At 47.7% G+C, this 12355-nt stretch overlaps 1 protein-coding gene across 4 annotated transcripts in view; it reads right to left on the bottom strand.

Moving 5' to 3' along the window:
- Nucleotides 1-844: 844 nt before the first annotated feature.
- Nucleotides 845-12355, bottom strand: part of sh3pxd2aa (SH3 and PX domains 2Aa) — a gene marked incomplete at its 5' end in the record, with an annotated part of 126949 nt that continues 115438 nt past the window's right edge. For 3 of the 4 annotated variants that reach the window (XM_083765286.1, XM_083765287.1, XM_083765284.1), the window contains 7 exons: nt 845-2804; nt 3190-4710; nt 7710-7829; nt 8569-8618; nt 9066-9080; nt 10071-10295; nt 10710-10960. In XM_083765286.1, the coding sequence (XP_083621412.1) occupies nt 2127-2804; nt 3190-4710; nt 7710-7829; nt 8569-8618; nt 9066-9080; nt 10071-10295; nt 10710-10960 (2860 nt within the window). In that variant the 3' untranslated portion in view covers nt 845-2126. The remainder of the gene's footprint in view (nt 2805-3189; nt 4711-7709; nt 7830-8568; nt 8619-9065; nt 9081-10070; nt 10296-10709; nt 10961-12355) is intronic. The other variant, XM_083765285.1, reaches the window with a different exon arrangement.

The raw sequence follows: 12355 nt of genomic DNA on the forward strand, positions 1-12355 counted from the left end.
CTATTTGTAATTCAAATATTCTTTTGACTGTACCTGTAATTAAAAAATAATTATATCTAGCTTACATAAAAATGTGTACTAAAGACGTTTTTGGGGGAGAGGGATGGGGTGGGCATGGTCTCTGTAACCAACAAAGCTAATTAAGCCAAATCATTTCAACCTGAGCACAGACATTCTGCCACTCACACCACTTAAACCCTCTACACTTACAGTAAACTTGACCTGAGATGACCTCTGTACTTGGTCTGCTCTGACCCCTTCTACACAAGGACTGTCTAAAGACAGAGGACGAGACGCGAAGACCGTACGGGCCAAATGTGTGCATGTACAACTTCCTGGTCTCAACTGCACATGTTTCTTTCCTTTCATGGAGCACCATGTGAGCAACATGGAGCACCATGGAGCAACATGGAGCAACATGGAGCACCATGGAGCACCATGGAGCAACATGGAGCAACATGGCGCACCATGGAGCAACATGGAGCAACATGGAGCACCATGGAGCAACATGGAGCAACATGGAGCAACATGGAGCACCATGGAGCACCATGGAGCACCATGGAGCACCATGGAGCAACATGGAGCAACATGGAGCACCATGTGAGCAACATGGAGCACCATGGAGCACCATGGAGCACCATGGAGCACCATGGAGCACCATGGAGCAACATGGAGCAACATGGAGCAACATGGAGCAACATGGAGCACCATGGAGCACCATGGAGCAACATGTAGCAACATGGAGCAACATGGAGCAACATGGAGCACCATGGAGCAACATGGAGCACCATGGAGCACCATGGAGCAACATGGAGCACCATGGAGCAACATGGAGCAACATGGAGCAACATGGAGCAACATGGCGTCGCCCGCACGGTCTTCGCGTCTCGTCCTCTTTAGACAGTCCTTGCTTCTACACCAAATCTCTTCACCGAAAACAGCCAATCGACAAGCTCTGGCTATTTTCAACTAATGTCTTCCCCTCAGAATAGGGATGGTAGGGTTCAAGTGATGGAGAAAAGCAAAAGATTGTGAGGCAGGAGCATTCAACTCTTCCAAGGCTGTCGGTGGAGAACTAGATGTCACAAGAAAGCAGAAATATTTCTCTAAGGAAGTCTTTAGAATATGCGCGACAAATTCAAAACATAATACAGAAAATAAAAAAAGAGGATTGAAATGTTTTAAATTCATTATTTTTTCTTCTTTTTCTATTTTACTTTTTGCACGATGACTGTGGCATAAAATGAGTGGCTTATTGTGTGACTCCAGTCACCTCAAACGTCACTGGTTCTCAACACGGGGTCCAAGTGGACCCATAACCGGTCTGTGTAACTTTGAGAGTGTACAAATGGACCCTTAAGGGTCCAGCTGAGTTACAGGCCCCCTCAGGAGTCTACGCATTTGGACCCCTGGTGTTCCCAGGGACCCCATATTGAGAAACAGCGACTTACATCTCAATTTCCTCCCTCCATATTTGGCGTTTGATTCCACTCCTACAGCATCTCCCAGATCAAACCTCTTTGCTTGTTTAGCACCAGTAAAACTAGAGCTATCTCCCAGTTATAAAAATACTCGCGGTTGGTATTCACGCTCTCATATTATGGCCTATGGCACTCTTTAGATTTGGTTGATTCACTGCCATAAATGTCTTCTTAGGACCTTCCGTTCAGGTCAATCATAACTGTATACAAAGGCACTTATTTGGTATCATAATTAAGTCAATGATCGGGCAGGAATAAGGCTAGCCATTATTACCCTGCTTAACTTCTCCATTAACTGATGTAAAACCCTTTTAAGGGCATCTTTCCCGTTCCATATCTCATAGATAATTTGTCCTCTTCGATATCTTTGTTCTCTGGGGTGGCCAAGCCCCTTCCTCAACGTCTCATAACATTGCATTCTGACATAATTTTAAACCGTTACACTCCTCCACATGGTCATTTTTAGTAAACCAGCACCAAAAAAGTGTCTATTTTTTTTTTCTTCAAATTAAAACGTCATATTTTACAGTCTTTTCAGAAATGTACTGTACATTTTGGGGGAGCATATTGCTTGGGTAACATTCGCAAGGAGCGATGCCACCAGTGTTGTTGGCGGGCATCATTGTGGGGGGGTGGGTGGGGAGGTTATTTCTTCCTCTCCAGGTAGTTGGAGGGGACCCAGCCCTTGCGGGGCATCAGGATGTCCTGCACCTGACAGTACCACCATCCGTTGGGGTTTCTCTCCAACACCTCCAGACAGGTGCCCTCGGGGAAGCCCATGGTCTCCTCGTCCCCTCTGTAGTCGGCGATGGACACGTACAGGTCTCTGCCCAGGTTGTTGTGGATCAGCTGGCCCTTCTCCATGGGCTTGGGTCGGACCGTGGACACCGGGATGCCGTTCCGCTGGCCGACCCGGAGCGAGTCTTGGGCGGCGCTGCTCGTGGCGAACACGGAGGATGAGGAGCCGAGGCCGGAGCGCTCCGAAGGCCTGGGCTGACTCTCCACGACCACGTGGGGCCGCACGGTGCTGAAGGAGGCGTTCCGCCGGACGCCGAGCGTGGCCGAGCCCGAGCGGTAGTGGTCGCTGCTGCCCAGGGACTCGTTCCGCCGCAGGGAGCCCGTGGCGTAGTGGCCGTCCTTGGCCGACGTCTGCGTCGTGGTAACGAACACCGACTGCGGCCTGACCGCCACCTGCCGCACGCCGTTCCGCATGCGCACGCCGCCGTTGACCATGCCGGAAGAGGGCTTGGCGAAGCCACCGGGAGGCTTGGACGGAATGGGAGGCGTGTTCCTCCTCAGGCCCTGATGCTGCTGGTTCAGCCCCTGCAGGATTAAGGCTTCGTTTAGATCATTCATAATCATTTCTGTACAAATAATTGAGATTAATGTTTTTGGCCTAAAAATTAAATAGGGAATCTAAAATGAATCTAAATGACCATTTGCCTTTTAGATTTTGAAACAAAAAATTCCACATCATGGCAGATCTGACAAATGATCAAGACTGAGGCTCCAGCGTATTTGTCAACGTTCCACATCACTTAATCCACTGTTCTCGTCAATGCGGAGCAATCGTGTAGTTGAAAAAGGAATACTGTACGTTGGTCATTTTTCTAAACCAGACATTTTTCAAATTGCAGGAAAACCTTTGTGGAGTTTCAGAGATCAGAAATGACTAACAACGACTGAATGAAAGAAATAGTGGAAATACCTGCAGGTTGATGTTGTTGAGGGCCAGAACGCGCTGCTCGTTCTTCTCCAGACTGTTGGACTTGCTCCCGCCGCTCCCGTGGCTGTCCGACTCCGAGCCGCCCGCGTCGCCTGCATGCCGAGCCGGCTCCAGGTAGTAGGACGGGGCCCAGCCCTCCTCGGAGCCCCAGCGGGCGTACCACCAGCCGCTCTCCTGCTTCTCCAGCACCTCCACCTCCACGCCGGCCGGGAAGCTCAGCTCCGACTCCTGGAGCTTCTTGTAGGCGTCCATGGTGCGGTAGAGGCTTAGTCCCTCCAGGTCTGAGGAGTCGCCGCGGCTGCCCTTGGAGTAGACGGAGGAGAGGTCCGAGGTGCTGCGGGAGCACAGCGAGTCCTCCGACGAGATGACGGAGGCCGTTTCCGAGTCGTCCCCCCCGCGGGAGGGTTTGAGGCTGGGTCGGAGCTGACCCGTGGGCCTCAGCTGGCGCCTCAGAGAGCTGATGTCCATCCTCTCGGGACTCTGGGGCTCCGACTTGGTCAGGAGAGGTTTGGGCCTGACGGAGGGCTTGGCTTTGGCCGAGGGACTCGGGCCGATCCTCTGCTCCACGTCGTGGCTGAAGCCCAGGCTCTTCCTCTGGCCTCGGCTCGACTCGTCTGAAGACGACCGTGGGCTCTCCTCTCGGGACCGGGTGTCGACACGCCTGCCCAGGGTCTGGCTCCTGCGGTTCAGCTCCGGGGTCACGGCCTTCATGGGTCTCCCGGTTAGCGGCGAGGAGCCGGAGGGCCGGCGCGGGACGGTGGAAGAATGGTAGCTCCGCGGGGAGTTGGGCCCGCTGGAACTCTTGGCTAAGATCCCTTCGTCGCCACTGATGGACCTGAAGCCGTCGTTCTCGTAGATGCATTCCTCCTTAGCCACTTCCTCCAGAGAAGTCCTAAACGAGGTTCTTCTGTGATTCAAAACGGGGGAGGCTTTGCAGACAGGAGGGGGGGCCTTGCAGAGAGGTGGGGAGGCCTTGGAGAGCGGCGGGGAGGCCTTGCAGATAGGTGGGGAGGCCTTGGAGAGAGGTGGGGAGGCCTTGGAGAGCGGTGGGGAGGCCTTGGAGAGCGGTGGGGAGGCCTTGCAGATAGGTGGGGAGGCCTTGGAGAGCGGCGGCGAGGCCTTGCAGGCAGGAGGTGTAGTGCGATACTTGTCGCTGGCCGTGCTGCAAGGCTTCATATCGAGGGGCCGCTCGTCTTTTAAAGAATCGGTATCCGATTCCCCTTCGCAGCCGATAGCAGGAATGTCGTACAATGGCTCCTCGTACACAGGCCTGCTCAGCGGCTCTGTGGCCTTGGAGGCGGAGTTACTGGGGGAGGAAGTCTCCTCGGAGGAGTCCTGCTTCTTGACAGGCGGGGCTGGGGGCGGGACTTTGGGCCGGGTGAGCGTGCTGGTGCGACGGTTCAGGTTGGGCTTCTTCCGTTTGTCGATGTAGGAGCACGGAGCCCAGCCCTCCATCTCTCCAATCTGCACGTACCACCAGCCTCCCGAGTTCTTCTCGATCACCTGCAGGAACAGCAAGAGGGATGTGAACACCACAGGCAAATTCCAATACACCAACCAAGCGAGGAGGAGAGGATGATATGCGAGTCCGACAGCCACAGCCACATTCCCAATTCTCACACGTGCCCGCTCAATCACTCGCTACTCCTGCATATAATGTTGTATATTTATTAAATGCTGTATTTCTCATATCTGAGCTGTTTGACAAGCATTCTCACAGAACAAACAGCATGATTGCATGAAGTAGCTTTGATCACTGTTATGCATAATGGTATATACAAATATATACACTCACTCTCAAGCCGTGAAACACACGCATGGAGGCACGTTATGTTTAATACATTTTTTAGGATATGAGCATGCAGATCAAAGTTTCGTCTGCTCTAAAACATCCCTTTGAACTGCCCATCTCCCAGACAGCATAGTCAATGGTTCATGGTCAATTGGGACAAAACTATTTCCAGACAAATCATGACAATAATTACAATCTTTTGGGCCGATCAAATAATTAGTAAGAAGAAAAACAAAACAAATAGTGTTGTATCCTGCCTTCATTTTCTTCTTTCAAATTATTTGATCGGCACAAAATATTGTTTGTTGTCATGATTTGTCATGAGTTGAGTTTGTCCGCGGCGTAACCGTCTTTATATAAATACTTTTTGAAAAGCCTATGGAGAAAATTAATGGAGAATAATTTCCTGGGCCACTCCAAGGACTGTATAAAGAGGACGGGAAGTGAAGACCGTAAGGGCGCCGCCATGTTGCTCACATGGTGCTCCATGGAAGGAAAGAAACATGCGCAATGGGCTATATGCAGCCGACACTTCCGCGTTCAGCTTCCTGGGTCTCAACAGCGCATGTTTCTTTCCTTCCATGGAGCACCATGTGAGCAACATGGCGTCGCCCGTACGGTCTTCGCTTCTTGTCCTCTTTAGACAGTCCTTGGGCCACTCGTCGTTCTGAAAGGGGGTGCGACTGCGATGCTCTATGGCAGCCCGCAAGTGCCAAGCAAACACACTTTTTTTTTGCCACTGGTTCTCAACCTGTGGGCCCGGGACCACGGGTGGGTCGTGGGGGTATTCCAAGTGGACCCCCAAATATTTGGAAATATACTAGATTTTAATGACAATGTAAAAATAATATTAAAAAGTGAGACCAATAGAGCGTTGCAGTCCCGCCTCCCAATGCATTTTTCCCATAGACATTTCAAAAAATATTTAAAGACCTTTTAAGCGTCGTACGAAGCCAACTCGAGTCGTGACAAATCATGACAACAAACGCAATATTTTGGACCAAACAAATAATTACAAATAAGAAAAACAACAAAAAAAAGTGTTGTAACCTGCCGTTTCTTTCTACTTTCTAATTCTTTGTTTGGCCCAAAACATTGTGTTTATTGTCATGATTTGTCACAACAAGAGTTGGCTTTGTCCGCGGCGTGCGTGCGTGCGTGCGTGCGTGCGTGCGTGCGTGCGTGCGTGCGTGCGTGCGTGTGTGCGTCTCACAGTGTTTAAAAAGCCTGACTCATCTGACTCGCATGCTGTCTTTATAAAGTGACTCGTTAATGGAACTGGAATTCACTGATGTTAGTATGGACTTCTCAACTCGAATCAGCTTCTGAGTGGCTAAGCTATTTATTTGTTTATTTGTTAATTAAAGCCCTCAGGTGCTTTTAATGTGACTGTCTTTGCGGATGTGAGATGCGGATGTGAGATTATAATGCTAGCTTGACCAATTATAATACATTTGAATCCTTATAAAAAAATGACTGAAATCAGTCACGCAGTCTAAGAATGATGATGATATCTCTGGCAGCGTCAGGTTAGATATCTACTGTACATAGACTCAATCTGGCTCTGGTCGGTCTCGTCACATTCAAAGTGAAATGTCAGGGGTTATTGTATCAGCTTTGTATGATCCTGTGAGCCATGATAAAATAACAGTATGTATAATGAATAATTAATTGCATTTTATAGTGCTTTTCCAAGTGCTCAAAGCGCTTTAAATGGTTCATTCATTCATACATTGGGAGGTGAAGCGGCGAACAGTCGACGCAAGCGTCCTCACTTCCCACATTCATACACCAATGGCGGCAAGCTCACACCGACCGACTCATCGGAGCAATGTTCAGTGTCTTGCCCAAGGACACATGGAGAGGAGGACAGGAGGAGCCGGGATTCGAACCGCCGACCCAGGGATCATTGGACGACCTGCTCTACCTCCTGAGCCACAGTATGTATGTATGTATGTATGTATGTATGTATGTATGTATGTATGTATGTATGTATGTATGTATGTATGTATGTATGTATGTGGTTAAAATGGGTAGGGTTTAAAAAAAAAGGCAAGAGTTTGCTCTGGTGCACTGGCCTAAAAGTGGGTCCTTAAAAACTGCTAAAACTTCTGAAATGTATGTATGTAGGTATGTATGTGTGTTATGTATTTTAAAAGGGGGGCTTTTTTGTAAAAATCCCTGCCCGCAATACCTTCATATATTTAAAAATAAGTCCAAAATAGTGTTACCAGTGAAGGGCAAACTGCCTATTCACTGGGGACTATGCAAGGCAGAGGCGTCCACCCCCCTGAGTCCAAGTTAAGCTAGACCGCATACCTAAACCATGGTCCTAAACCATACTCTAAAACCCAATGGTAAAATGGATATAAAAAAGGACATTAATAAAACAACCTAAAACCATACAGGAGTAAAAGTTCACAGCAAGGCCTGGATACCATGTATTTATGTTACAGATAAAGGAACAGAAAAGGGATGCTATGGCCTGGTTTAGGGTTTATTTTACAGATAAAGGAACAGAAAAGGGGTGCTATGGCCTGGTTTCTACCATTTATTTATTTGACAGATAAAGGAACAGTAAAGGGACGCTATGGCCTGGTTATTATTTATTTTACAGATAAAGGAACAGAAAAGGGACGCTATGGCCTGGTTTAGGGTTTATTGTACAGATAAAGGAACAGAAAAGGGACGCTATGGCCTGGTTTCTTACATCAGCCTTTTGTCCTCCACGGAAACTGATGCCGTCTGAGATGTTGGACTGGAACTCGGCTATGGTGTAGTACTCTGCTTCCACAGCAGGGGGCTCTGGTGGCTTGGGTAACTGGAATCCCTGTGACAAGCATCAGATGAGAGCAACTTTCAGCTCCAAGCACATTTATTCGCTAAATTAAAGCCAAATAAAAACAAAGCTACGATGACTAAAACTATGACTAAATATCGGCCTGCTGACAATTTTGTCTACACAAATAAAAACTAGTCTAAAATGTTAGGGAGGGACCAGTGTAAAAGACGAGTTATTTTATGCTTGGTTGCAGGTGTCGCGGTCCAAACATAGCCGATCTACAGTACAAGCGCACGACACACACACACACACACACACACACACACACACACACACACACACACACACACACACACACACACACACACACACACACACACACACACACACACACACACACACACACCCTCTGCAGTTCTGTCTAGTCTATAGTCTAAGTGACACTCGAGTATGAAGGAATATGATTAAGGATTATGTCAATATGGTAATCTCACACTTCATAATGGCACACACCTGACCATTCCTGTAACTGTCATTAGTCCTCAAAAAACAAATGTTCCAGGGGCCACTAGGGGGCGCACCGCGAGTCTGCAGTTGAATATCCCTGATCTACAGTACAAGCTCACGACGTGTTGTGAACTTGTAGATCAGCTATTTTTGACACACAGCCAAATAACAGTAACAACTAATCACTGTTGTGATTACACAAAAAATATGTGTAGCTGATGATCACCATTAATAAATGTAAAAGTACTGAAACGTCCTGTGCTGACATTTTGTGTCTTACCAAGTGAGTTTCTCTCCTTGGGGGAGGTTTTTGTCTGAGGTTTGGAGATCCTGTTAGAGAGAGATAACAGAAAGACTTGCAAATTAAAACAAGAATGACATTTTTGTCTGCCTTGAAGCTACGTCTGGTGACATCTTAATTCGACACAGTGCAGGCTAAAGCGGCGGTGAGAAATGGCTGCCAACAAACCTGCGCCTGTGATTTGAAAACTAATCTTAATCTTTTGAATTCTTTCCACCCACTTTTAGCCGATTCATTAAATTTAGATGTCTCCCGACATCAGACATGAGGCAGACATGTACAGTATATGAAAACAATGTTGTGAAGACCAAGTGCACACACACACACACACACACACACACACCCAAACACCTCCCCATGTTAGTGTGCGGTTATTTAAGACACCACTAAAACCAACCAACCAAAATTAGTGAAAGAAACGCCTTTTTGTTATTTCTCAAAAGCCACAAAATATACCATCCAACCTAATAGCTTACCTATGGCATCAAAGCCTAAACAAGAGAAGAACAACAATATTGTAAGCTCTTGTCATATGATAATTATTTTACATACTGTATGTCTGAAACATATATAACAGTTATTAAACAGTACAACATTCAGCCACTAGAACTAGATGTCCCACTTTTACAACGCCACTGTTGCATAAGGTTCGCTATTTCCCTGTCGATTTGTAACCTTGTTAAATAGCAACGCGATGGCTGCCTCATAAGAACATGTTTAGAAAAATACTCTTTACACAGAACGGTGAACCAATATCATGCGCTACCCGCCCCTCTATACCAGAAAGCACGCTGGCTGGGCCAGGCTACATAACCGCTCCACAAGCTAACCGCCCCCTCTATACCAGAAAGCACGCTGGCTGGGCCAGGCTACATAAACGCTACACAAGCTACCCGCCCCTCTATACCAGAAAGCACGCTGGCTGGGCCAGGCTACATAACCGCTCCACAAGCTAACCGCCCCCTCTATACCAGAAAGCACGCTGGCTGGGCCAGGCTACATAACCGCTCCACAAGCTAACCGCCCCCTCTATACCAGAAAGCACGCTGGCTGGGCCAGGCTACATAAACGCTACACAAGCTACCCGCCCCTCTATACCAGAAAGCACGCTGGCTGGGCCAGGCTACATAAACGCTACACAAGCTACCCGCCCCTCTATACCAGAAAGCACGCTGGCTGGGCCAGGCTACATAAACGCTACACAAGCTAACCGCCCCTCTATACCAGAAAGCACGCTGGCTGGGCCAGGCTACATAACCGCTACACAAGCTAACCGCCCCTCTATACCAGAAAGCACGCTGGCTGGGCCAGGCTACATAAACGCTACACAAGCTACCCGCCCCTCTGTACCAGAAAGCACGCTGGCTGGGCCAGGCTACATAACCGCTACACAAGCTAACCGCCCCTCTATACCAGAAAGCACGCTGGCTGGGCCAGGCTACATAACCGCTACACAAGTCCACCATAATCGGTTTACTCACCGATCTCCACGCGGTGCGGTGCCACGCGGGCGACAGCGGGCGACCCCGGCTCCGCTCTCCCTTTGCTCTCCTGCAGGGCGGCGCTGGCTCCCACCAGCACGCACAGCGGACTGTTGGTGCCGTGGCCGGAGCTGGTGGCGCTCAGCCGCCGGCCCGTCTCGGCGTTCAGGTCCGAGCTGCCCGGCATCATGGGAAGGCTGATCTCGCTCTTGGTGATGTGGCGCTCTGGGCGTGGTGGAGGCAAGGTCATTACAGGTAACCAAAACTAACGAAATGACAGCATTAGAAGAAAAAAAAAACATTTTCGTTAAAAAGTAAAAAGTACAATAAAAATAAACGATGACTAACTGAAAGTGTATTGTGTGTTTACAAAACAGACTCAAAACGCATGTGGTCTCTGAGGCTACAATCTGACAAATAACCGAAAGTATTAAAAAGAAAACTAAAACTATTAGCATTTTATAAAATAAAACCAACTGACCAACAAACTAATAAAAACCAACAAATCCGCTCTAGAAACAAATTAAAACGAATTCAAAACTAACTAAAACCAAACTAAAATATCCAAGAACAATGTCTAGAAGTATTCTAACCTTGGGTGGAGGAGGAGGTGGTGTTGGTGGTGGTGGTGGTACTAACCTTGGGTGGAGGAGGTGGTGTTGGTGGTGGTGGTGGTGGTAGTGGTGGAGGTGATGGCGGCCGTGCACGCCTCGCCGTCAGCCTGGATGTCCTTCTCGCTGACGGACTTCTTCTGCAGCAGGTTGCTGATCTCCATGATGTTGCCGATGATCTCCACGGGGCCCGTCAGGGTCTTCTTGCGGGGCGACGAGAAGTCCTCCTTCACCTTCTTCAGGTAGGAGGCGGGCGCCCAGCCTTCGGTCCCCAAGTACCTGCCAAAGGCACATCGCAGGGTGAAATCAGCCCTCAATGGCTTATGACATCAAAGCATACCCCTACCCCTAATCCTTTCAATAAGTATCTGAAATATACCCCTCCCTTACTGGGCGGGGATTTTCTTTCAAAATGTCTTTAAAGGGATTGTGACATTAAAAAAAAAGGTTTTGGAATTGTTCGTATTTTTTTTAGGTTTTCTAATCTCAATTGCACCCAAAAAACATGAACTTTTAACATTCAGTAGATTTTCTGTGATCTGGGGTTTTCTGGCTCAAACAGGTGCTCTGATTTGCCGGCAGTAAGTGACATCACTTACTGCAAATCCCATATATGTCAATGGGATTTGCCAGCAGATGTCACTGTTTTCACTGCGTTGCCTGTTTTCATTGTAGCTCAAAAGGCCCAAAAAACCCCAAAGAAAACTTCAGACCACAGAAAATCCACTGAATGTTCAAAGTTCAGGTTTTTTGGGTGTAATTGAGGTCATAAAACCTAAAAGAAAAAAGAAAAAGAAAAATAAATGAAAATGAATGTCATAAAACCTTTAAAGAAAAGAAAAAAAGGGGTTGTACCCTGCCCTTTTTTTCTTCTTCCTAATTATTTGTTTGGCCCAATTTATTTTGTTTATTGACATGATTTGTCAGGAGTAGAGTTGGCTTTCTCCGAGGCTTAAAGGTCTTTAAATAAATACTTTCTGAAACGTCTACGGGAAAAATGTATGGGAAATTCTCTTCCAGGCCGCTCGTCAGGGGCGGGCCTGCAACGCTCTATTGCCTTATAACCTTCAACCTTCAGTACTAGTAGTCAGTACTAGTGCCAGGAGGTGTTCTACACAACACCATGCAGTGGCGTGCACAGACATTTAGAGGGGCAGGTGCTCAAGTAAAAAAAGGGCACCTTGTGCAGCGCATTTTGGTGCTTTAGCTAAAATAAATAGCAGATCTACAAGCTCGTAGCGCGTCTGCTATTTATTTTTTAATCGAAGAACCACTGACATAGAAACATAGCTTTAGATTGTGGGGGCCTAAATAATATAGTAGAAGCGTTTTTTATCAAGATTTGATCAATGTCACCGCATGGTCCACACACTACAAATTAAGAAAAAAAAGAAAAGTTTTTTTTTTTTTTTTTTTTTTTAGAGCACATTGCCAAAAGGGCAGGGGGTGCTCTAGCACCCCCTAGTGTCTATCTGTGCACGCCACTGACACCAGGGTCTACATATCTCAAAGTATAGCTAGAGAGACAATGTGCTCCACCCACTGCACATGTACTACATGTTTGAGGCGTGCCAGCCCCTCCTATGTCCAGCTTTGTTCACCCGTTTGTGTGTACTACACCATAGCAATGATTTGATTGGCTGAGCACCCCATGACGATGATTTGATTGGCTGG

Source organism: Protomyctophum parallelum (assembly GCF_964188405.1).
Source record: "Protomyctophum parallelum genome assembly, chromosome: 5".
Taxonomy (NCBI): domain Eukaryota; kingdom Metazoa; phylum Chordata; class Actinopteri; order Myctophiformes; family Myctophidae; genus Protomyctophum; species Protomyctophum parallelum.